At 43.5% G+C, this 26,471-nt stretch overlaps 2 protein-coding genes across 6 annotated transcripts in view; both read left to right on the top strand.

The window, feature by feature from the left end:
- Positions 1-7,313, top strand: part of LOC131586156 (galactosylgalactosylxylosylprotein 3-beta-glucuronosyltransferase 1-like) — a 28,596-nt gene extending 21,283 nt beyond the window's left edge. For all 3 annotated transcript variants that reach the window (XM_058853007.1, XM_058852995.1, XM_058852987.1), the window contains exons 4-6: positions 28-324; positions 817-924; positions 3,967-7,313. In XM_058853007.1, coding sequence (XP_058708990.1) covers positions 28-324; positions 817-903 — 384 coding nt within the window. In that variant the 3' untranslated portion in view covers positions 904-924; positions 3,967-7,313. The remainder of the gene's footprint in view (positions 1-27; positions 325-816; positions 925-3,966) is intronic.
- A 3,849-nt stretch (positions 7,314-11,162) lies between these two features.
- Positions 11,163-25,671, top strand: LOC131586143 (beta-1,4-galactosyltransferase 3-like). Of its 3 annotated transcripts, XM_058852976.1 has the most exons (7): positions 11,170-11,325; positions 11,557-11,736; positions 18,515-18,750; positions 20,388-20,578; positions 21,191-21,313; positions 23,987-24,091; positions 25,027-25,671. In XM_058852976.1, exons 2-7 carry the CDS (start codon positions 11,703-11,705, stop codon positions 25,166-25,168), a joined length of 831 nt encoding a protein of 276 aa, XP_058708959.1. In that variant the 5' UTR covers positions 11,170-11,325; positions 11,557-11,702; the 3' UTR covers positions 25,169-25,671. The 3 variants fall into 3 exon arrangements, with proteins under 3 accessions (XP_058708950.1, XP_058708941.1, XP_058708959.1); XM_058852967.1 differs by having other exon boundaries at positions 11,163-11,736; positions 23,987-24,132; XM_058852958.1 differs by having other exon boundaries at positions 11,165-11,736.
- Positions 25,672-26,471: the final 800 nt, after the last annotated feature.

Below are 26,471 nucleotides of genomic sequence, written 5' to 3'. Positions count from 1 at the left end.
ACAGCACTGTCTCCTTCTGGCACACAGATGCGCTACACAAGGCGAGTCTCAGTCTGGCCAGTGGCTTTTGTCGGGGGGCTGCGATATGAATCCCCAAAAGTGAGCCCAGCAGGGAAGGTGGTGGGCTGGAAAACCGTCTTTGACCCTAATCGTCCCTTTGCTATTGACATGGCCGGGTTTGCTATCAGCATCAAGTTGATTTTGGAGAAGCCTCACGCCAGTTTCAAGCTGGAGGGAGTTAAGGGAGGCTACCAGGAAACCAGTCTGCTGAAGGATTTAGTGACTATGGATGGGCTGGAGCCCAAAGCAGCTAACTGCACAAAGGTGAGTAGTACAAGAAATCTCAAAGATACTATCTCCTTGCTGAGTCCTGGCTGCTTTTACAGCCTTCTGCCATACTCTTCCACCTTCCAGTGTGCCTGCCTTGTGCTGGCACATGTCAGTGCCAAATGATGCTGGGACAGACAGATGGACAAAGCCTGCTAAATTCTTCACAGATGTGAAGCTCAAAGAGACCTGAGGAGCAGTGCTAGGCATTCGGTTAATAAAGAATCTCAGATGTACAATTTCTGCCCAGATTGCTTCTACAAAATCCAGGAGGATTGGCAGAGGGTTGAGTCTGGAATTTTACTCTAGAGTGATCCCTCCTTATCACTGTTTCATATGCTGGTGAAGTGTCCCAGGATCAACCCCTTTGAATCACATGCTTCAAACATCTGTGAGCCTCGCTTTTCTGAGGATTCCACACAATGGGTGCAGTACTCTCATAGTTTCCACGCTATTCAGAACACCTGAACTCTTTGTGCTTCCCTCTAGGTGTTGGTCTGGCACACAAGAACTGAGAGGCCCACTCTGGTTAATGAAGGCAAGCGTGGGTTTACAGACCCCAGAGTAGAGGTGTAAGCCGAGAGCCAGCTCCAGGGTGTGAGTATCTTTGTCTTTATTGTTTTCAGCAAGGCAAATAATCTGTACCTGTTTCCTTATTTCTGCTGTTATTTCCTCAAAAATTGCTTGTGTGACTGCTCCAGTAATTCACCTTGCCACCCTTTGGACAAAAAGTAGATTCTCATCTTTATCCACGTATGTTCTGTATTTCTTGCTCATTCAAGCCTCCTTGCAGACCATATGGGAGTTTTGCCTGACAGAGAGAAAAGTGACAGCAGAATCCCCCAGTTTCACTCAGTATTAATGACAAACCAAATTCCTTGCCCCTTGACTCTTTCATCCAGCTCCAAACTCCCTCTGGTGTGGGAGTTGTCCTACATCATGGAACAAGATCACACTCCTGCAGGCAACCTTTTGTCCCAGCACTGCCACCTGTGCAATGCTTCATGCATCCCCCTTCAGCTTTTATCCCGCATAAACAGCTGTGGTGTGGGTGCAGCAGGGAAAGGCTGATGGAATGCTTAGAGCACCTCAGAACAGGAACCAGCAAAGCACAACCTACACAGACTCTCTCAGTTTGAGGTGCTTGGTACCAATGCTACCAGAGCTAGGAGTACATCTGCTGGTGAGGAGAGATAGTGGATGCATTAGGAAGTGCCTTTGCAGCTCACAGAACCAGGTTCAGCAGCAGAATGGGGGATTATGGCAACCACCACGGGTGACAGCAGGAATGTATCAGAGATCATTGATATGTTCTTACAAAGAGAATAATGATGAAGAAGCATCCAGATGCCATGCCCTCTGATCTCAATGGCAGATTCCTGCCCCAAAAGGCCCAAAAGAATGAAAGCATCCCAATTTCGAAGTACCCAGCTCTTTCTGAAATGACTCGTATCTGTGTCAGGACACAGGATGCTGAATGATTTAGTCCTACTTTGGAACATATTCCAGGAGTGCTTTTAGTTTTGACCCTAATATACACCTCAGCTCAGCTCTACCAGTGGAAATAAAACTGATAGCTTTTATACAGGCAGTCATGAGTATTTCAACTCCTGCACTGATCTCCTGTGTACATCACTAGTAGCTGCACTCAGCATTGCCACAGCACCTCCTCATCTCTGAGTGACAGCCACACAAAATAGTGCAAAGCAATCCCAGTGCCTGCACACCCAGCAGCAGATGGAAGAGTCTGGAGCCAGTTCTCTAAACACAGATACCTGGTGCCACCATAGGGATCCTGGGGTAGTCTATCTGTCCCTCCTATAGGGCACAAACCCCGTACCATTTCTGACAGCTTTTTATTAATATTAGAGATATCCTAGAAACCCATAAATGCTGCAAGATACCTGTGCTTAGGCGGCAGCTCCTCTTTTCACCAGTGCTTTTGTGAGATCCACTAGCAGCAACAGGCTCATTTTGCACACTCACCCATACTGAGTCTGCAGTTGCCTAAAGCTATGATTGCCCAAATTCAGCTCATAAGGACTCACAGTCCAGTTAACTGCTCTGGAGGAATCACTTACTTTGTACAGGATGAGCAGGCTTATAAAAACTCAGATAGATTAAACCCTCCTTGCCTACTTGCAGAAGGAGGGGCTGACTGCTCCATTGGAGATGCACAGCGAAGAGATGATGTTTTCACAAATGTGCCATTTATGGACGGGCACTTTTGTCCTCACGTCTCTCCCTGGCCAAACAGCCATCCTCCATAAGAAATGGCACCAGCTGTGGAGAATGATGAGAATGGCTCCCTATGAGTCATTTATTGTGGGAAAGGAAAGCAACCAGTCTAAAAGATCAAGACACTGCCACTGATTCACCAGCAGGACTTGCACCTTTATCAAAGCCATCCTCTCCAATGGTTTCAAGCAGATTGTTGGCTGGGTCAGTCCTGCAGATTTTTAAGGATCTTTGCACTTGCATTAGCAGTCATTTTGACCATAATCATTTCCGTACCACTGTCTGTCATGTGGGGCAGCTGCTCTGACACATCAGGTTGGCAGGTGGCATCTACTCTAGGAGAGACATGCAAGGTAAATTGCTTGACAATCAAGGGAAATCAAGAAAAATTGTTAGATTGCATCTCTTAAAAGTTTAAATTGAGATCTCTGCTGAAGGCTACAGTGTACTGGAGGTTCTTACCTTCAAGGCTGCTGAGCTTCAAAACCTTGATAGACATGATCTAGATAAACCAGTGTTGAGAAAAAAAAAGAGGCAAAATTGCTCCCCTGAGGCTCTTCTGTTCTTAAACACAATAGGAATAATGTTTCTATCTTTCCCTCCTGCCAATTAGTCCTCCTTGAGGATCAGATCAAACCAGTTAAGTCCAAGACCTCCCAGAGCCCTCCTTCCCTTTAAATCCTGCAGATGTGAGTCAGGCGGACATTGCTTGGTGTGGGATTTGGTACTCTCCTAATCTCTAATTGGACCACTTGCATGGCTGCTTGCTACAGAGCAGCCAAAAGCTATCACAGCATACATCCCTGCTGACTGCCGTGAAACACCCTTGAAACATAGGCTTTGCCTTCTGAGAACAGGAAATGGAGATTAATTTCACCTCTTTTTTTTTTTTTTTTTGTTAAAGTCCTGAAAATTATCACAGAAGACTGGTGTTTTAAAAACTACCTATGCTTATTGCTAATTTTTACTTACAGGCATCCAAAAGAGAAGAGTGTACTTAGGTTAGCATAGGACTCCTGCTGTTGTGAAATTTGGAAATAGAGAAGATTCATCTGCATTCACAGCTTCCAGACAGACTGAATAGAGATCCTCAGATCTCATCCTCCTACTCTTCCTTTAAAAAAAATTATCAAAGAAATTAAAATAATGATTTTAAGTGCAGACAAAACAAATCTGTCAGAAACTTTCTCTAATTCATAAATAAAATCTCCTAGCTGAGACTCTAGTGCAGATAGAGCAAGCAGCTCTTCAGCCATATCCCAGCCCAAAGCCATGCACAGTGTGGTTGAGGAACCTGTTCACTGATGCCTGCAAGGTGTTTTCCTAACCCAGGGGGATAGCCTTGTTACGCTGGATGTTGTATTTACACCTTCTTACCTCACCTTGTGTTTGTTTTGACAGAGGCAGAGGGCTGTGATTGTTCCCGAAGTTCATCAGCAACCATAGCAACTGTGCACCCTGCCTGTCCTGCCCAGTGCTCTGCTCCACTGCTGGAGGATGATAAACACCCCCAAATGTCACCACTCCAAACAGCTCCCATTGCCCAGTGAGGTGGTAATAAGGAGGGACAGAGCTGAGGTGGTGCCCTGAGATTCTCCCCACCTAGGAGAGAAGTGCTTCCCTTCCCTGCTGGGCCCTGTACTTTTAACCATTTATTAAAACTTACTAGATGTGATCTTTATTCTCTGCTGTGCCAGCACAGAGGCTGAAATCCAGGATGGGTGCAGGTGCCTCCAAAGGTCTCTCCTGGCATATTGCAAAACCTGAGCTTCAGTACAGCAACTGCAAACTTCACTAGTTCAAGGACAGGAGTTGTCACTAAAGCACAAACATGGACTTGCTGGCCTGAGGCTGGTGTGCTCTCAAAACAGCTTTAAAGCAAAGCTGGCATGAGAATCTCTTCCTCTGAGGGATGCACTCTGATATATACACAGCCTTCAGTGCTGGCGAGGAAGCTGTGCTGACAAACCTCATCTGGGGTTTGGGAGTTCAGAAGGGATCTGGTGCATATCCCTCAGCTCAGATCTTGAACTGTCCTCGCTTAAGGTTGTTTTGGAAAATGCCATCTCAGATCTTCAGGCGCAGATCCCTCTGGATGAAGCTCCTCTCCTGCTCCAGGAAACGTGGCAGGTATTGTACCTCAGAGGTCATGCCTCTGTGTCTTGCTGCAGAGAGCAGAAAGCAGGGGCAAAGATGGGTGGACTTGAACATGTTCAAGGCCTGAAAGCCTGCTGCAGCACCATCAGGTGCTTCATGAGCCTCAAATCATGTGCATGGACTTGCTTTCTAGACCTCCAGAGAGGAAGACAACTCTCTGAGAGGGAGGTGGGTGAGAAGTGCTCTGAGAAGAGGAACCCTCAGCCTGCACCCATCTGCTGTGAGACATCAAAGAATGTGGAGACATCATTGGGAAACCTATCTTGAGCACATACATGACAACTGAAATAACAAATGTGGCAAGGTTTTCCAGCTGAACTTTGAAAGGAGTGTGTGGTGCTGTGAAGAGAGAGGAGTCAGTGTCATGTGGAAGGGTTTCCCTTTCCCTCAATAAAACAGGAAGACAGCCAGGTGGGAGGCAGCCTACAAAACAGGAGGTGCAAATGAGGACCGAAGGAAGGATGCACTGGATTAAAAGCACAAGTGTTGGTACCATATGTGTGCGTGGGGAGTGGTGTCGCTGTGACTTTTCCAGGAAGATTCCTTGAATGACCCAGAAACCCCTCTGAGCAGATCTTTAAAACCTGCTTCACTCAGGCCATGAAAAACAAGGCTTAAGGCATTCAAAATACATCAAGGATTTCACAGCTGGGAAAAAGTTATAAGCAACTGAGTCATCCCTTGCCGAAGAAATTCAGGGCTAGCAGGAAACTTATTTATTTGTTGATTTATTTATACTAGAATTCTTCTCTGCCTATTCCTTGTTTAGTTTTGGTTTTTAGCTTAGGTCACATGACATATTCATGAAGAAAGGATATTTTCCCTCTTGCCTCAGAACAGTAGAGCTCGGTGTTCACCAATGAATGTCATATGTTCTGTGCTCCCTGGGGTTTCTTTACAATGGTATCTTAAACTGGCAAAATAATCAGAAACACAGCAAGGGGGGCAGTACAGCAAAAGAAATTACAGTTCTTTTATGCAACAAACGTGGGTGGCACTAAGTTTCTGGCTCCCAAGCAATCACAGTGAGGTAAAAACATGAGCAAAGGACTGCCTCACTCAGCAGACAGTCCCCTGGGATCTCAGGAAGCCTCCATGAAGGGGGCTCTTTGAAGGGTATCTAAGAGAGGGAGTTAATCCATATTCCCTCAATGGAGAAGGAGCAGCCACACATCCTGCTATAGGATGGGACCAAAGTATGGGAGGGGCAAAGGGGATGAGATACCTTCTTTCAGAGACAGAGAGACAGGAGAAATCAAAGAATAGGCAACAACTAGAGAAATGGAGACTGCATTTAGCGAGGCTAAGGCCAGGGTCTGTCTGGATGAACACACCAGCAGTACAAGGCCACCCTACCAGCTATCTCAGCATGAAGAAAATACTGAATAGGCTGAGAAAGCAATGTATTCTCTGTACACAGGTCCTTACAGAACTTACAGGCACCAGACAGCACAAAGGAAGTCCAGCATCCACAGAATGCTTTTCACTCTGCATTTGTCAGAGCTTTTTGTCCTGCCCTCTGCAAAAGGTAGCAGGGCTTGCACTCCAGTGGGCTTTGCCAGCCCATCCTGCCACCAGGCAGGTGGGCTCAGTGCTTCTACCCAGCATGAATCCAAGATTAAGCCCCCTTCTTTGTGGTTTCAATGAATGAGCAAGAGCGAGGGAATAAAGAAGTTGATCTATGATCCTCCACTTTCTCCTCTGAGACGGGCAAGGTTTCTGCCTGTATGAACAGGAGAGATGTGGTGATTAATTCTCTGGCCTTTAATCTCACACAGGTCCTATACAGGGTTTAGGCACTGACAGTGAGTGTTTGTAGCAAGGATCTATTCCCGTTGCAACAGTTCCTACCACACACGTTTTTAGAGAGTGATTCTCTCTACATCCTTAAAAGAAAGCAAAATTACTCTTTCTGTATGTACTACTCTGTTAGTTCAGTATTGGTCAGAGTTGGCTCTCAAGACCAACCTATTGCACCATCTCCATTCTTGCTGCAGCCTGGCCCTCTGGAGGAGACCCTCTGTGAATCAAGAAGTTCTGTCAGTTCTTACGCTGTGCAGAACCAAGACCTTGTATGGACAGCATGAATGTACACAGCTGATATTCCAGGCTAGCAGACAGATTGACCTGTTCAGTACAAGTACTCTTTTCCCTGCAGAGCAGCAGCCTGAGGACAGCAAGGACTGCTGCTGGCCAAGGCATATCAGCTAAGAGTGGGCGAGTAACAGGCACCACAAGTTAAGATGGTTGTTCACCAGCAGAGCAGTGTGGGAGAGCCCAGGACAGAAGCAGCTGTCAGGGTTACAGGCTGCAGGGAAAGTGAGTGCAGTAAGGAGGGAAGCCACAGATCAAGCCTGAAGTGTCTAAGCAAGAGAAGGCATCCCAGCGCCCAGTTTTTACTAGCATATTAGTACCTGATATTCATGTTCTCTGAGATTCATCCAACTCACCAACCAATGAATATTACTAACCTTTCCTGTTGCAGAAAATACTATTGATGAACAAAAGAGAATGTTGAGAAAGTACTTTTTAATGGTTATTTATTTATATTGAATGGTACTAGAGCATTATTAAATATGATGTGAATAGTATGATATTGCACTGTCTTGTCTGCAGCCTAAGTGCTTGCTCCTTTTCCAGGAAAACACAGAAGAATCTATAATGGGAAAAGTATCTATTTTAGGTGTTCTCATTTCAAGGCTACTCATTGCACTCTTCCTCTGACCTAAATGTTACAAGAGAAAATCAAGCAAAAACATTTCAGGTCCCTGAGACCGGTGGCTGCATTATGGAGATACAGGAAATAGGAGAGAGGAGAATATTGCCTAAAGTCCATAGTCTCATGGCATCTCTAGCAGTCATTTTGGGCATGGTGCCCATCCCTACTGAGATTGCTTTGTAAAGGCGCTGACCGTGACTCAGTAGTGAGTAGTGGTCAAAACATAGGGCAGGCAGTCAGTTCTCCATCCCAGGGGAAGGGTGTCACAAGCTGTATTAGTGAAATGTTTGTTTGTCAGGAGCCCACTGCTGGCTATTCCACAAGCCTGGGAGAAGCCTGGATATCCAGGTCCTGTTTCTAAAGTGCTCACTAATTTACTCTATCACTGGTCAAGGTACATGACATCAGCTATCCGGGTTTTTTTAGCAGCAGGGCATCCACCTCTCAGAAACATGGAAGCAGTTTTAAAACTCTTCTGAGGCAGCCTTTCTAAAAATTTAGCATACTAGAGAACAAGCCAAATTCTTACCTCTGTAGTAAAAAAAATCACATTTACAAAGGTGTTGCTAGAACAATGTGAAGTTTACAAGTCGAGATCCTGCAAAAGGCTGAGAAAGAACCACTGTGGCCAAAGTACTTGAAACTTCCACCTCACTAGAAAACACAGTGCCATGGTTTAAAACCACCTCACTCCCCAAAAATGAGGGACAGCTCTGCTTGGCTGAAACCATCCACTTGTAGAAGGACTAATGCTACCTTCCTCTCTCCTTAGTGGAAACCCTGGGGACTGAGAGGGCACTAGATAAACCACATTGACCAGAACTGTATGAGCACCCAGCCTGGTATCAATCACTCTGTTACAGCAGCTGTTCCTCTCCTCCTCGGGCCCTGCATTTTCAAGGCAAAGTCACTTTGCTGAACTTTCAACAGGGATCTAGTGCAGCCCCCAGGAGACAGGGTATGGAGGAGAAAAGGAGAGAAAAAGAGCAAGCAAGAATGAATCTTACTAAACAGAGTGAGGCACTCCTCTCAGTCTCTCATCATGTTCAGGCCTGATTGGAGGTGAAACCACACTTGGAGGGAGGAAAAGCCCCCTCCCTTGGCACAATCCAGAGGCTCTTAGACAAACTTAATTTCAAGCTCTACTGAAGATGGTTTTAGGTTTGTTTGGGGTTTGTTTTGTATTTTGGGTTTGGTTTTGGTTGGGTTTTTTTGTATGTATTCAATTTAATTTCCCAGGGAGTGTGAAAATGAGAAAGTCAGACCTTTGACTGTGAAGCCAGCCTGGTGCCTGGTTCTTAGAGATCCAGTCTCACATTGTTTTCCTCCATCACTGACCTCAATAAATCTCTGTGCAAAGGTTGCTAAAATGCCTGCCACCTCCCTTCCATGCTTCAGTGGAGACAGTTACATTTTTTTTTTTTTTTGCATTTAAGCAATCCAATTCCTTTTTAATTCAAAACACACCCTAGTTTCCACAGCTCTGTTTAAAACAGGAGCACTGTGACCTTGAAAAGGCTCAGACCTGCTGGCACCATGTAGTTCTGACCTGTACTTTGCTCTTCGGTCCCAGCTTGCATGCTTTCTGGTGAGGAAAAGGCTCATGGTTGCGTTTATGATCCACTCATTTCAGTGCTGATGGTTGAAGGGGAAGGAGAGGAACTGCAGTTGGTTTGGAAGGTTCCTGAGGGAGACACTCCTAGAGATTCAGCTCTCTGAGCCCACACAGAAACACGTGCTGGCTGGCTTCTCTGCAAACAGCTGATCTGCCTAGCTGTATTTAGTTTTCCAGTCTGGAGAAAAAATATACACATAGGTGAAAATACAGATTGGGGTAGACTGTTTCCATCTGACCTTGGGCTTCTTCTGCCCAAGAACTGGCACAGGGTGGCAGTTTTTACAACTAAGCCCTTACTGCAAGGAAGATAGCAGAGCCACTGATGTGGGGCAGCTCTAATGGGTCCAGCCGCTCCCTCCTCCAAGACACAGGGAGGCAGACATGCTTTGTCCAAATTCTTCCTACACTGAGATTTCCTACTTTGACCCAAGGAGGAACTGCAAGAGAAACATATAGCACTACTGGCCCTGAAACAATTGCCATCTGCAGCCCCAGGTCATACCATGAAAATCCTGATTCCTTTCTTTGTGTCACAGCTGATGCAGAGATTAATTCTTTCCTGTCCTTGGCATTGTACTTGCTGGAGCTATCAGCAGACAGCAAGGGTTGCTTTGTTTTATGGAGGGGAAGGCAAGCAGGGTGGGTTTGCTGTGACTGTAGAGGGAATGGCACAAGGAGAATGCAAACACTAGAGACTCATTGTGGTGTATAAAAAAAGCAACCTTTGTGGCAGCAGCATTGTGTGGATTTCAGTAAAGCAAGACTTTGCCGGAGGGGCGGGGGGGGGGGGAAGGAAGAAATGTTTTCTACATTTTTTATTTAAAAACCCAATTAAGATAAAATTAAATGTGAAATGATGACAATTTGCATCCAGGCCTTAAGCAATCCACTTTAATTGAATAATGGGTTGTTCTTTGCAGGAGAATGACTGAGATCAAGTTTCCCAGAGATGTGTCCCATACATCTCAGTCCAACTCTGAAGCAAGAGTACTCCCAACTCCTCATAAAAGTAATATCACTCTCTCCCCCCATCTTCTTCCCATGCCATCCCATTTGGAAGGCAAACAGCAGCACATGCTTCACAAGTCACAGAACAGGTAAGACTGGAAGGGACCACTGGCAATCATCTGGCCCAACTCTCGCTCTCAAGCAGGGTCCCCTAGAGCACATTACTCAGGACTGTGTCCAGACAGCATTTGAATATCTCCAGGGAAAGAGACTTGCAGTCTGTCTGGGCAGTTTGTCCAGTGCTCAGTGCTGTGCCTGGTCTGGGCCAGGACACATGGGCTGGCTGCCCAGCCAGTGGCTATGCCTTGGAGCAGGATGCTGAGCTCAGGGAGCCTGCTCCCCCACACAGGTACAGATTTCCTTTTCATTCTCTCCCCAGTGCAAACGTGGCCAACACCAACTCTTCTTTGAAGCTGTGTAGGAATTTACTATCTGTAAAACATATTTTCCTCTCCTGCGTTTAAGCAAAAGTGGGCACATGAGAGCAAGCAGATGACTGACAGCACAGTCTAAGCTCCATCTCTTTACAAAATCATCCAGAGAAGAGAGGGGCATAAAAGCTGAATTTTTTTGGGACTGCATGGCTGTGGCAAGAGGCCGCTCACAGTGGCCAGGCTGCTGTGGTCCCTTTAGGCACTGGCTGAGGTGTATCCATTCCACAGAATCACCTAATCAATCAGTTTGGAAAAGACCTCTGAGATTATGGAGTCCAATCGATGACTGAACACCACCATGGCAACTAGCCCATGGCACCAGAGTGCCACGTCCAGCCTTTCCTTATACACCTTCAGGGATGGACACTCCACCACCTCCCTGGGCAATCCATTGCAATGTCTAAATTTTCACTCATCCCTCCCTGACCAGTTTAATAAACAATTTAAAGTGGACACAGCAGTCGGATGCTGACCGAGGAGACGACACGGGGTCGTCGCAGCAGCCACCCCATCCTCCTCCCTCCTCGCCCACAGAGCCGACCGCTGGAGTAGAGGGCGAGAGGACTACATCTCCCAGCATGCCGCGCGGCAGCACGGCCCGGCCTGTGCCCGCCCTGCCCCGCCCTGCATGCTGGGAGCTGTAGTCTCGCCGGAAGGCGGGCGGGGGAGGGCGGGTGCTGCGCCTGTGCCACAGCGAGCCCGTGCCGCTGCCCCGGGGCTCTGAGCGGGGGGGCCCTGGACAGCTCGTTCCCTTCTCCAGCCCGCCTGGCACTGCTCGCACCGGGAAGGGGAGGTCTGGCTCTCGGCGTCCTGATGAAGCCCAGGTAGGGGAGCACGCTGCCGCCTCAGAAAGTTGGAGGAGAAGGAGAAGGAGGGGGAGGAGGAGGAGAAGAAGGAGAAGGTCTGCACAGCGATGTAGCCCAGAACGTGGAACGGCAGCCCGTGGCACGCAGTTCAGCTCCTCACCGCCCTGATCCTGGAGCATGGGCTAAAAACTATGTTCCGCTCCCGTGTGGAAAATCATTGTTTCCTCCTGTTTGTGTTTGTCTTCCAAGCAATATTTATCCTGATCCTTTACCGAGGTGGACCTTCGAATGTGTTTCGCGGGTTTTTAGAGTCGCCTCAGGTGGTGGATTACTCGAAGCCCCATGATGTGTACACAAACCTCAGCTTGTTCACCCGGGCTCCCAATGAGGACACCATGCCGTACTGCTCAGCGCAGTCCCCAGTCCTGGGTAGGTATGAACCCTCAAACACCGTGGGAAGGTGGTTTGAAAGAACCCCTTTGGTATGTCATAACCCTGAACGTGTCATAAATGTAAGTTGTATCTTCTTCAAACTTTGAAACAGGTGTGCTGATGTACTTACACGGACAGAATTTTATTGTGTTAGCAACTCGTGTTGTTTTTATTGCTTATGTGAGGATAAGTGTTTTAATGACCTACAAATTTCCAATATTAAGAGTTGCAATATCATTACATAGATGTCAAGACTGTAGAGCAAGAGGGAAAACAGTGCATGGTTATAATATCAAGTTAGTAATGTTTTTTTTTGTTTCTTGGAAGTCCTTTGTAAAATGACCCAACAATTCAGAAACAGCATAATATTGACCTTTGACCATAACTCCTGGGTTCTTTGTCTTAGCCTTATGTCAAGCCTGTAGTTCAATATAAATTGATTAAGTTGACTTGAAATAAGGTTAAGTAGAATGTATGACAATGTAGTTTGGCACCTTGCTCTTCATAGTGATCTTTTAGTTTGTGATTGTTGCACATCCTTTAGGCATAGAAACTTCTCTGTTAGACTTAAAAGTCTGGTCACAGGTTAATTTGTATTCACAGCAGGACCAAACCAGAGCTGATCTTTGAAGCAGCATTCATCCAGCTGTTGCATTACTAAAACAATTGAGAAATATTAAGTCAGTATGAAGTCAAACCTATAAAGCAGGTGTGTTGCCAATAAAGTGGTGATGCTGCTCAGGCAATAGCGAATCCCTTTGACTCAGCCAGCCATGAATGGATTAAGTTCTATCAGCATGCACTTACAGCTGGATTGTGGCCACCAGCTTCTTAGAATACTGTGTAGTATGTTGCTCTTGTCAGGTTTTTCCATACTGCACAGGTTCCTGCATGTCTAAATGTTGTATGCACCTAGCCTTGGACTGCTGTTCTAGGAGAGCTGATCACTGCCCATTAGGAGAAATGGTTGACCTTGGTTCACGTGGAAGTTTTGTGGGAAGCCAGTGCTCTTGTGTCAAGTTGCTTATAGGTTGGAGAACTCTGCTAGGACCCTTCGGATGAGCCTGTTCAGGTTGCAACTTTGTAATGATGCTTGTTCTTTTGAGATGTTTTCTTCCTTTCCCTGTTGCTTGCATTCAAATTAAATACACGCAGTATGTATGATGAAATTGTGAGATAGCTTTGGGTGTGTGTTTCAGCATTTCACTCAGAAATGCCTTTACTAAATCCTGAAATCCTGATAGCACAGAGCCTTTTTGCACAGGTGCGAGGTGTCATGGCCTCAGTGCACTGCAGCCCATTCAGTTCCGGGAGGCTACAATTCCTTGTTTCAGGCTGAATTGTTTTATTTGAAAAAGCACAGCAGAAACGTGACTGCACCTAATTTATCTCCACTACAGATGAAAATCCTCTGTCCTAAGGAGTCAAATGAGATGGCTTTAGTGTCAAAAAGAAAGAACCTAACAATTCCACAGCTTACTTGCAAAACATCAGATAAGTATAAGTAGTGATGTATATGGAGAAGGCAGATGCAGAGTAAAATTACGCTAATCTGTGCTCCTAGAGCTGGGAAATCTTTTTAAGGACTCTTCTTCTGCCCATCACTGAGTGCTGAGAACAGGGGATCGTCCTGCAGGTGGTCTTAGGATCTAAAATGGAAACATAGTGTTAGTCATAGACAGAAACAAAAGGTAAGCTGGCTGGGAGAAAAAAAAGCCAACCATGAGGCAAAGTAATTGTGTAAGCTTTGCTGTGTGAAAATACTGAGTTGAGCGTGAACCGTTGTTGAGGTGAAACACAAGTAATTTGGAGCACTGATAAAAATTCAGCTTAAGAAAAATAAGGTCTCTGCTACAACTTAGCTTTTACTCAGTGATATATCCCTGTAAATATAGGGTGTAAATTATTACTTCTATCACTGCCTGCCAACCTCTTCTGGGTGTTTTGCTTTTTTCTTAACTGAGAAGTGTGCTATTTTGTGAGGGAGTTGTCCTTTGTTTTGTATGTCATGGGCACATATGAATTGAGATATAAATACTTTATAAATGTTTTGAATAGTTGTTGCCATCATCTCTCATGAGACTGATGTTTCTTGGAAGCATTATATTGGAGAGAACAATGCCTTTTAATATTAATTTCGTAAACTCTATTAAATGAGATTTCAAATCAATTCTTGAGGACTCAGCCTCTAGTTCAGAGCTGATAATAAGTCACTGTGCCCACTCTAAAGTGTGTTAAAGTGCCTGGAAGGATGCCAAATGGCTTAAATGGTTTCTGCATCAGGGCTTTTATGAAGTGCAGCACTTCTTCCGTTTATATATGTAGTAGATCATTTTGATAACTATTTGAATGTAAATCAGCTTGCAGCTCATCTGTCTATTTCCTGTCTCCTGAATCTGCAGCAACTTGGTTCTTCAGGGCTGTGAAGTAAGAATTAAACTATAATTGCTAATCATCTCTGCCTAAGAGGAACTAGATTCGTGCTGACTAGAGGTACTTTTTAAACACCTAGTGGTGTCCACTGAATGTTTTGTGACCAATAACTTGAAAAGTATTGCAGGTATTCAGTATCTTCACTAAAATTGTGAATAAATTACTCGAGTTCCCTCAAAGGTTAAAGTTTCTACACAAATAACCCATTGCCTGTTTCTTCCTCCTCTGTTTTTAGAAAAAGTGAAGTGCTTATATACCAGGTTTACACTTCATTAAACATAAAAGCTAAGTAGCTTTTAAATTCAAAATCTGACTTTCTCACATTGCATGCATGAGGTGGAAGTTTTGTGCTAGAAGACTTGACTTTATTTTATTAATTCTGGTTTGGTTTAAAGTGGTACCTTCCTTCATGCATGGTATGTGCTGAACAAGTTGGTTTGGCCCTCAAGGACTTTAATAGCTGAAAGTTCAGTCTGTAACTCTGCTGTTTATAATTTGCTCATGCTATGGAAGGATTTTTTTTCCCAGCCCTTCTTATAGCAGTTACTGCCTTTCACTCCCATCTGTCATAACCTTTTCATGAACAGGACCATCTGTTGTATTAAGTAGCTCCTGCTACATTTTCTAATGCTGCCAGAGTTTCTTCTCTTGGATTGAAAGAGAAATAAAAAGGAGGCAGTGCTAAATGCTGAGATTTATTTTCAGATGCCATTGAGGCAGCCTTGTATTATATCATTAGAAACTGATGCTTAAATGAAAGCTGTTGGTCTGATTTTTTTATTTTTTTTCCCAAGCACTGGTAGAATTACACAAATCTGACTCTGGCAATGTTGTGTGGTGCTGCAGCATCGAGTGCAGCATTCACCCATGCTACTGTTCCTGTTTGTTCATCTCGTGTAAGTTCTGATTATTCTGATTGGATTTGGTAATTACAGCCTTAAACTCTAAATGTATAGCAAGGAGTTCAGAAGCCCTGGAGTTACTTTCATAAGGTGGGATAGATATGGTCAAAGTCAATAGATCCCCTGATAGGCAAATATGTTGCCTAGAAAGTGAAGCAAGCAGGGAGTGTGCTGTCATTGGCACCTGCTGACAACACAGACAGGGAATTGTGAGACCCAACACCATATACTGAAGTTTCATATTCATTCAACACCCTCTGTGTGATGGTACAGGCACAGAAACGTCTTAGGAACAGGCCCATGGAAAAACTGCTTGGATACTTCAGGGTGTTGACTCTGTACCGTGCCTCAACAGGGATCCTGTGCTTCCTAGTATGTGTAAGATGGGTTTTTCCTGCTTTTCCAAGGCTGTGCTTTGGCAGTTTTATTTATCCCTGTTTGGTCCAGCCTGCAACTGCTCTGTTCACATTTGGGATTTAACTGGATTAGATTTCATTAGCCTTTTGTTAGTTGGACGGCAGGGAGACATGAGGGCCAGAATGTAGCTTGTAGCCAAGGAGCATAGGGCAGCCAGAGATTTTGGGGATATAAGTCACACTGATAATTTTTTTTTCCTTCCCTTGGCATATTCTTGATCAAGTTACTGAGCTGATTTTTTTGAGGTATGAGGCCAGGCAGCATGGGAGAACACGATACCTTGAAAAACCTGGAAAATGCAAATGTTACACTACTGAATGGTGTGCTTGGGTATGGAAGGAGAGAGCAGGAGTGAAGCTGTTCATATTATCTTACTCATACCCTTACATTTAAATTAAGATCTTATTTTTTCTGGAATTTAAGGATTATTTCTACAGAATCTTACTCTGCAATACAGAGTCCCAATTTTTTTATAGAAAACAAAACCCTGCCTTTCTGGGAGAATAAAAGGAATTAATTCCCTTTCTTATATTTTTCTTAGAGCAATGATCTATAGTTGAAATCCCTGAATGTAATACTTCTTTAGCAAGCTCAAGTTGTCATCAAATCAGTGGTTAATGGTGCTTTAGTTGAAAGATCTGATAACCAGCAAGTCCGTAATCTAAACAGCAACATAAACTACAAGTTGATAACACTGTTGGACTGATACGTGGGGGTCTTAAAGGTAGAAAAGGAGCCCGTGTGCACAGAAGTAGGAAATAACATCATGAAATCTTCACTGTAAATGTGACCTAGATTCATAGTCCCAGAATGATTCTCTGAAGAGCCACCCTTCTGTTTCAGGTACTAATATATGGCAATGTACTCTGCTTTCCTGCTGCGGGTAATGCAGTGAAAATCAAATTCTCTTGTATTTTAAATAGTTGGAGAAGGACTCAAAAGTGGTATTTAAGAGTCAGCTATTGCAAAATCTTGCTGACAAGCAAAAGTCAGGCTTTCTTTTTAAAAACAAACTTACAAACAAAAACCAATGAACAAAACCCATGTTGTGGGATTCAGACCAGACGTTTTTGACAGCATGAGAAATGGGATCAGTGGCTCTTCAGATTGACCTTCAGGAAATGCCATTTGTGTGTTCCTTGAGGAAGGAAAGGAGACACTTATCAAATATGGGTTTGCTCTTCAGAAATGTGAGGCATACCAACTTCCTCACAGGAGCAAAATGTTCCCCGTTCAGAATGGACACTTTGAATTTTATGGCAAATTTAGCCTTGTTCTTGATCTAAAAAACCTGCACCCAACCCAAAACCAACCAACCTCAAAAAACCCAAACACCCAAAACCATTGAAGGGTTGTTGCTTCCTTCTGTGTCAGTTCAACAGGATGTGGGTGTGGGCAGGCTCAATTTTTTTTCTGTTTGTTTTTGTTAGAATTGTAGCAGAGATTTGAACATAGGATGGACTGGAAGAAGCATATCCTGGACTCATGTGCTTATTTAGTCTTAAAACACACCTGTACCTTCTCCTGCTCAAATTACAGTTTCTAAACACCAGGTCTAAATATTTGCTCTCTCTCAGGCTTCATTATCTGAAGGTTTTTGAGAGAATAATTTATTTCAGTGGTTTAAGAGGGAGTCTGACTTACAAGATACTGAAATCTGATTTAGGACAACAATAGCATTAGTTATCAGCTTGGAAAGAAAAGAAAATCCTGTTTATAGCTATTTTAAAAAAAAAACAACCAAAAACCACCACCAACAACTTACTTGCCTTACAGACTTCTGGTGCAAGAAACCATTTTGCCTTTGGTAGCATGGCCTGCAAAGAACTTTTGAATAGAACTGTCCTTTAAAATTGCCAGTTTCTAATTATGATTTGGGTGAAAGTTTTTCCCTAGCTCATTTAAGCACTGGATGTTAATCTTGTTTTGCATCTGTGTTTTGTTTTCTTAAAAGTTCACAGTTGTAGGAAGCCATTAAGACACACTATGATTTCTGTACAAATACAAGTCTTCTGCTAGTTCTGGAAACTTTTTTCACTACCAGCAGGACAGGCATTTAGATAATTGTAGAATTTGTTTATTCATATTGTAACAATGAGATTTGTGTTAAAATGGGTGTTGACACTTTATATGAATTCTTTTTCACTTATTACTGTCAGTATTTTTCCATCTGAAAATGGACGAATTCATGTAAAAATGTGTATTTTTTTTTTAACTAGGCAAAAACTCTTGAACATATCCAGTATATTTTGTATTTAAAAACAAAGTGCTAGGTAGAGGAACAATCATATATAGTTTCTTTTGCTATCCTGTGCCTGTTTCAGAAAATATAATATCTTCTTTTTCAGTTCCGTCATCTGCTTCTCCCAACATTTTGAAGTACTGCCTGCTTATCACAGTGTATAAAATGAAATAATATAGCAAATTCAGCCATTGTGGCATGTGATTATAACATCAAATTGAACCTGAAATGCTTTTAAAGGTGGAGCTGACATTTCCAAAAGCATTTGTATTCATCCAGGCTTTAAACTGTTTTGCCCCTGACCTGCTGAATATCCACTTGCACATCTCTGTCCTTGAATCTCTTCTGAAAGAGGCTTAGAGAAATTTTCCAAATGGGTAGCAAAAGCAGATGTGTCTGTTCATCTTGAATAATTTTCAACGCTGTTTCTTTCAGCGAATACATTTATTCAAGGATCTCATCTAAGCAACACAAGACTGGGAGAAGCAGCTGTGCAGCAGCCCAGTGAGACTTGCTGGCCGTGCCAGGGCTCAGGATGCCTGGCAGGCAGATTGTCCTCCTGGTGCTGAGCCGGGCACCACTCGCTGTGCAGTAGGGAGAGGTGGCCAGCAGGCAGCAGTGAAATTTATCACGGGGCCACATCTGCATGGGTTTTGTTAATTCTCCTCTGGTGGGGCTGCTATCTGAAGGAGCAAACATGGGTAGCTGATCTGGTAGGTCTGAAAAAAGGTGGAGAAACATCACTGGTCTTACTTGTTGTTTTTTCTGTCTCTCCTTACAGTTGGTCCATTAACCATCACCTTCAGGGTGCTCCCTAGTGAAAAGATGATCATGAAAAAAAATCCTTTTGTTCAGTCTGGTGGCCACTACAGGCCACCTCACTGCTTTGCCCGCTACAAATCCGCCATCCTTGTGGCCTACAGGAACCAGGAGAAGTACCTTCGCCATCTTCTCTACTATATCCATCCTTTCCTGCAGCGCCAGCAGCTAAGTTACACTATCTACCTGATTCAGCAGGTAAATCCAAGTCAAATGTGCCTGCTGGGGAGCTCAGCTACCCCACTTAAGGGCTGGGTTCTCAACAAGAAATGTCACTCTTCTGATGTGGAAATACTGTTTTATGCGTGGGCTGAGAGGAGGTCAGATATGCTGTCCCATCTCCATGACTGCTAACGATTGAAATACCATACCACTTGTCAAGATCATCATTCTGCTATTAATTGGGTCTGTTGTGAGTTTTTTTCCTGGGGGTATAAATTTGTCACTAAATGGTTATGCTACTTTGAAAGTAAACCAGCGGGAGAAATGAACCCCCACACAATCACCTTGAGAAATATTTCAAGTCAGAATTGTAACTTAATAGAAAGATTACAATAAATGCATTAATACAGAAATACTGGCTCAAAGTGACAGAGTATAGACTGTCCCCCTTTGGGTCAGGATGGTGGTCGCAGTCTGATTAAGTGATGGTTGCAGTGTCACAAACAGTGCTCCTGTAGAAGGTCTGGTCCTCCTCTGGGTCCCTTGAGCAGTGGTGGTGTCCCAAGTCCCCAGATTGAGATTATATGAGGTCAGGTTCAGATGGTACCTCCCCCAGGCCAGGGAGTTTCCCAGTGGAGTGATGTAGTCCTGTGAGGGATGGAATATTTTTGGAGTCCTTGGAGTTGTTGCTGCCAATCAACCACCAAAAATCAGCTGTTCTGCTGGCGCCACTGAGTTCATGATGGCGCCTTGGCAGAGACCCTTCAGGATAGGTGGGACTGCTGCTTCACCAGAGGGAGTTACCACAGCTGAGCCGCTGGTGTGAAAAAAAAGAAGCACCATCCTGCCTCGATTTTTTCTTATCTCTGCTTCTTTTTTCCTTATCTCATTTAACACCCAACTGTAGCCTGAGGGATGGCTCTTTGCTGGGCAGCTGCTTCAAACGACCCATCATTAAGACTTTGTCTGAAAATTATGTAGGAGAAAGTAGAATATAGAGTTTGGTTACACCCCACAGTAGCACTTTCCTTTTGTAATCCAGGACAGTGATAACTTGTATTTTCCTCCTTTTGAGATTTGCATGTGGTTTGTTTCTAGCTTGTCAGTGTGACTACTGAGAAAACCCTGGAGACTAAATGCTGAAGTGAACTGGATATTTTAGTCTGTATCTAATACAGACATGTGGCTTAGCCCTGCTGTGGGGCAGCCTGCACAGGTCAAACAGCTTTTTGTACCTGAATGGTACAAAATGGACTGGTGTTGCAAAAGATCAGTTGCAAGGGAGCAAGTTTTGGATTCATCAATTAAAACAAATAGTTTGTTGGGAGGGCAAAGAAGCTTGTTTGACCAAGATATTTTTCTCATTTGTAAGTTTTAGTAAACAGTAGTCAGGGAAAAAGAGTTTTTGTGGAAATGTGCACCTGAGGATTGGCTTATAGGTGTCTTGAAAGTCAGCCTTCTTCAGGTGCCAGCAGTGTATAGCTCCTGACAGCAAAGCTGAAAATTGCTGAGAATGTTGTAAAGAGGATGGATGACATTTTCAAAGCTGGGAGCATGGAATTTGCAGCCAGTACTGATTCATTCAGTTGAATACAGCTGTTTGACTAAAACAAATTTTAACTGAGTTATCTTCTTTGTTGTTCTGGTGAAGAAATGTCGGTTTTCTTTTCCAGGTAGGGACTGGTTCATTTAACCGAGCAAAGCTGCTTAACGTTGGTGTCCGGGAAGCCATGAAGGATGAAGAGTGGGACTGCCTTGTCCTCCATGATATTGATCTGGTGCCTGAGAATGATTATAACCTGTACATTTGTGATGAATATTATCCCAAGCACATGGCCAGTGCCATGGATAAGTTTCAGTACACGTAAGTGCCCCCATTTGCTTTCTGTGGATATATTTCAGTTGGTTCACTTTCTGTTAGAAAGCATGGGTGGAAACAGTGAAAGACAACTTTTATGAGGATTTTTGTGTGTTAGTTTTGCAGTAGTGACTTCCTAGAAAAGGATATTTTTGACCCAAGCATGCAATCTTCAATGTTTCCTTGCCTGTAGTTCCCTGTTCCACAGTTAAATCAGCCTGGCAAATGACTGGCAGGTTTCTCTTTGACGTTTCTTCAAGAAAAAAGTAAAGGGTAGGAAGATTGGATCATGTGGAATATAATGTGGTAGAATACAGGTACTTTAAACTGATCCAAGATATGAATTTTGAAACCAGCTTTACTTTGGTCAGTTTTGGGGGAAGGTAGTGGGAAACAATGAAGGGAATGGAACATGGTGGGAATTACACTGGGTTTACTGTTTTGGGGTTTGGCATTGTCATGACAGTGCCTGCAACTGTGCAATTAATGTATTGTGACTTGGATCACACTGTTAGTTGTGGAGGACAGGCATTAGCCTTCAATGGTGAACTTTAGGTTTTTGTTGGTTGTTTTTTTTAGGAGGGTGGTGTTTGTTTGCCTGGTTTTTTTCTCTTTTAGATTGCCATACAAATCCTTTTTTGGAGGTGTGTCTGCTCTGACTCCAGAACATTACATGAGGATGAATGGGTTTCCCAACACATACTGGGGCGATGGTGGTGAAAATGATGACATTGCTACAAGGTACATGCACAGGACAGGCTTGAAATGGGTCTAAGCTGTCAGGTGAAGCCTAGCAGCACCCTAGAAAAGGAGCCAAAGACATCATTCCTTAATGTGCTTGCAGTATCATTATAATCCTAAATGCTGTTGGTATTGGGAATTCTTAATGTCAGAAGATGCTCAGTACCAGTCACTGTGTGCTGGGAAAACAAAGCTTTCTCTTTTCTGGGGGGCAGAATGTTATTTCACATCCTTGTGCCTTCAGTGCAAGGGGTTATAACCACTTGTAATTGACAAGTGCCTCCACTGATGTTGACAGCCTCAAGGGAGGAAAGGAAACCTGCAAGCTTGACGAATAAGAAGGTACTTAACTAATTCTCAGACAGCTGGGAATTTAAGTTAAGTGCATTTAGGCTGCTCCAAGTGTTACCTAATCACTGACACTTGGCATTAAGGAACACAAGGAATTCTATCTTTTGTCTGCAGTGCTGGGTGATGGAGGAGCCTGTGTACCAGTGTGAGTCAGTGACAGCAAGAGTTGATGGTTTTTCTTGTACTTTGGTTGCCATGGCAGCAGCATTCTATAGATGAGTTTAGTTCCAGGTGCTCTGCCTAATGCGAATTCTTCAAGTACAGAATCATGGCTGCAGCTTCTCTATTCAGCTTTGGAATTGCACCTTTATGATCCAGCACTGAGGCAGGCTCATGGGGAGTTTATAAAACTGAACTGACCATGGAAGCCTTTGTTATTTTGGTCTTGCATAATGTGACAAGTTACATGGGCTTTTTTCAAAGCAGTATTCATCTGGGAATTGAAAGCCAGATTTTTCTAACATAGAATTCCTCCTTTGCCTTTCAGAGAAAGCCAACTAAAAGGTTGTATGGTTGTTTAGAGTCAGCATTTATGAAAGGAATAGAATGCCAGGAAAATAGATCTTTACATCAAGTACTACAATGCTGGGTCTATTCAGCTGTTCTTAGTACAGCTTAGGCGTCTAATTTGGTTTTTGGTACCCAGGGTAGTTATGCCAGTTATGCATAGGAGTGCGCTTCTTTGAAGAGAATCCTGGAAGGCAAGCGAATTATATAGCTCCCAAAATAGCCTTTTCTGGAAGGGAATTAGAGCCTATGTTTTCAGAGAAAACTTACACTAATGATTAGCAATGTTTTGGCCCAGAGATACATGGAGGCCATGGATAACGCTTGTTAATGATTTATTCACATTCTGAAGTCTCAACCTGCAGAAGTTAGGAATGAACTGGCTGTTCTTCAAGACCAGCTGGGATCAGGATTTTAGGAGGTGCTCAAGCACTTCTTACCATGTCACAAAAAAATTAATGAATCTGTTTTTTTTGACATTTCAATGTCCAATTTTAAAAAATTCTGTGCAAAGATGAATTCTTTTTTCCTGGGATTAAAAGCAGAGTTAATGAAAAAAACTGCCAGCTGCTACTTATAGTTGGCAGACTGCAGTACTCTATAATACAAGTTGTAGCAAATACCAGGATCTACCTTTTATTAGAAGAAAACACTATTCTAATTAGAACCACTCATGTGTTAACATTTTCAGCTACAGGAAAGTCTGTTGGGCTTTTCTTAACAGTAAATGAATGTATTAACGGTTCAGTTTTAGTCTCATTTGCAATGCAAAAAACTGTAACAGCAAAGCTAGTTTAGTGTTCTTGCTTTTTTGTCTCTTTATCATTGAATATGTCATAAGCTTATATTCAGAAAACAAGAAACTTTGTCTAAAACTCCATCTGAAATAATGGAATTATAACACCGTCAGTGAAGTGTTATAATCATCTGATGGCTCAAGCCGAACAAATATTTTCAATTCTGGAGCCTTTCAGCTTTATAACATTCCTGCTGTATCAGATCCCAATGGAATGCAGTCAAATGCTGCAAACATGCCAGTTAGATAACCTCAATTGAGCAAACATTCATTCTTATATTCACAGGAATTTTCTCTGCCTAAGGGCTGTCATGTGATAACAGAGGTTTGGTAGCCCTAGCACTATTAAAGGCACTTTTTATTGGCAAAATAACATAGATGCTATCGGCAGTGGGTTGTGGGTTGCTTGAAAGTCACCCAAAATTCTGGGTTTAGAAGCTCTGTTCTGTAATTCTGAGCCTTCAGTTCCTCTTTTCTTATCTAACTGTCCTGCAACTGAGTTTACGTATGTTTGTCTGGTGCCTGTATTTTCCCTAATCTTTTATGAACCAGTCTAATCAGGCCATCTGAATGACTGGCACTTCTCAAAGAACAGAGAGGCTTAGTCTGGTTTTGAAACTCAGGACTGGCTTCTTTTCAGAAACTGCAAGTTTGAGGTCTCTTTATTTTTTTTTTCCTTAAAGTTTAGGTGATGGACCTCTAGGCAGCAAAAGCTCTGCTCTTAGGAGCAAGTGGAATAATGCCTATTTGTCAGACTCAGGGGAACTGCTCTGGAATGCTCTGTATGTTGTAGTTCATTCCCTGCTTGCTGTAATCCCCTTGTGCCCTGTCAAAGTGCGCTGCAGCTGGGAGCTTTCTGGCCCAAGCCTGGCCTAGAGCCCACTAGAGAAGATCATGTGGCCCTGTGCTGCTTCTGCGCTTTGTTTTTATTGCATTAGCACTGAAAATGATCTCTGACCATAAGCCTGGGAGTGGCATCTCTGTGCCTAAGCAAACACTTTTTCTATGGTGTTTTAAAGGATTCACTTAGCGGGAATGAAAATAGTCCGGACATCACCTCACCTTGGACGCTACCGAGTGATGGACTACAGTGAAGAGACAGAGATCCAAGAGCCTTGGAGGAGGTACCTGCTGGGGCTGGGGGCTACTCTGGCTCTTGTGGCAGGTGGGCTGTGGCTGTCATCTTCCCCAGCACAGGCTACATATGCCTCATGTCACTGCTGCTTTTTCTGCTTTAGGAAGGCTTTTTAAAAGCAGACCCCAGTTCAGTTTCAACTGAATCATTCAGCTCCTGTCTCCACATTTGAAGGGTTTCTCCTAGTTTCCTGCCTTTTCTTCCTATTGTGAAAGACACATGGCAGCTAGGAAGCTAACACATGAGATTTAAGGAATTATATTATACATATATATTATACAGGAAGTAAAACTTAAAGGAAAGAATAACTGCCTCTCTTGTAAATAGGGAGATTTCAGTTTGAAGAGGCACTGTGTTACAAGTTCCCAATATTAAAAGCTTTCTGTTCAGTCTGTGTGGAGTTACGTGCCATTAAAATAGCGGAAAGCAATATTCTAGTTTGAAGACATGAGAAAGGTGCTATGAGAGACTTTATCAAAGACTGTTTTATATAGAAGAGCTGGAGGAGGGTGTTGGGTCAAGTGTGGTGGAGGCTTCTCATACCGACAGTGCAGATTTCTCTTTATCATCTCGAAACTCAGGTTTCCATAACAACCCTGTCAAAAACCTACCTACAGCAGCCTATGTACACCGTGGCTGCAAACTTCTGTGTTGCACTCCCAGGTCTCTCTAAGCTGCTGACAGCTTCTTGGCAGTTGGAGACCTTAGATGCTACCTCACTGGTCTCCCTCTCTGATCAGGGTCCAGTCCAAATTGTCCTCCTTGTTTGGAACACTCAGTATGAACTCACTCTAATCGGTTCAGTCTGTATGTGGGAAGAATTGTCTCAGGGCTTTTCTGCCCTCTGGAAGACTCTTTCTTCTGCAGCTTGAGCTGAAAATGTTACCTTCTTTCTTCTAACTGCAGGTATTCTTCCTCCCTCAGGCCTCCTTCCCGACACAACACCAGAAAAACATGGAAAGCTGATGGAATGAATACATTACAGTTCAGGCTCCTTTCCAGGACTAAGCATCCTCTTTATACCAAGATCACTGTGGACATTGGATATGCTCCTCCGTTTTCTTAAGAGACTGAAAACAAAAGCAGAGGTTGGGTGCCACATGGGCATTTAGCCAATCCTTCCCATTTTCCTGTGGAGTCTGCCCCACCTGAGATTAACCCTTTTGCCTTTCGCTTTTCTTCAGACCGTTTCAGATTTAGAAGAGGCTCCAGGAACAGGATACGACAGATACTAAACAGTCTGTGGCTTATCTAAAAATCATCCAACTCACTGTAAAACTGACTCCTGAGCCATGTCTCTGTGACAGTAAGCTGATCCAAGCTTTCTGGAACCTTTGTTCAGTAGCTGGATAGCTCTGTCCTGCTTTGTACTTAAGTGTTAATTGGGATGCAAGCCATTCTGTCAGACTGGCCTCTGACGTGTTGTATTTTGAGAAGGTGTTGAAGCCAGCTACAGTTCTATAAATAACTTTTGTGAATTTGAGTAAAATAAATGGAGTTATGTGTTTGGCTTAAGAGTTTTACATATAATACTGAATAAGAGAGTAATAACAAAGAGAGTGTTGCCCTGAAACCAGACAAGCCAGAGTTTAAATCCATGATAATTTTTTTCCTGACCCAAATCACCATTGTTTAAATTACTTTATTTTAGCTGCAAGGAATGGAGACTGAATGGGACCTGAGGCTGTAACCCCCTGCTCTCAGGGCAGAGAAATTAATCTACTACTGCAGCTGTTGCTCAGACATTAAGTATTATTCAAGGCTGAGCTGTCTTCAATATAAAATACTTCTGAGAAATTAAATACTAGTTTTCCCTCTAAGTCAAACATGTCAGCAGTGGAGCTGTGACTCTGGCAGGAATGCATTTGTACTTACCTGACTGTGAGACTGACATAGTCTGCCCAAACCCTTGCCCTTGCTGTAAACTTTCTCTGCCAACTCAGTCTGTAGCACTGCCTGCCAGGTCAAGTTTTTTTGAGCATATGACACAGGGTACTTTGGCTTTTTACTTGAAGATACAAAAATGCCTTCATCACTGAAAATCTGCATCCATGCCACTATACTTACAAACTGAAATTTAGTTTCAGTCTTCTCCACAATTGGAATAATGTCCTAAAAGAAACTCCCCCAAGCCTGGCTTCGCATCAACATGTAAAGACAGTTAAATACAATGCAGTAAGTCAAGTGCTCCAGCCAAGACTTGTGCACAGATTCAGCAGCACAGTGGAACAGCTGGTTGTCCACAGCCTTTCACCTGTTTCTTAAGCAAGATTCACAGATGATAATGGCCTGTGTATACACTGTACTCTGCTAACAGTGTGGCCCAGAGCATTAAAATATGTGGAAAGGAATTTTTCCCCCTCCAGCAC

The sequence above is a fragment of the Poecile atricapillus genome, chromosome 1 (assembly GCF_030490865.1).
Source record: "Poecile atricapillus isolate bPoeAtr1 chromosome 1, bPoeAtr1.hap1, whole genome shotgun sequence".
NCBI lineage: Eukaryota > Metazoa > Chordata > Aves > Passeriformes > Paridae > Poecile > Poecile atricapillus.
Note: the sequence above shows the minus strand (reverse complement) of the source record. Positions and strands in the feature narration are given on the sequence as shown.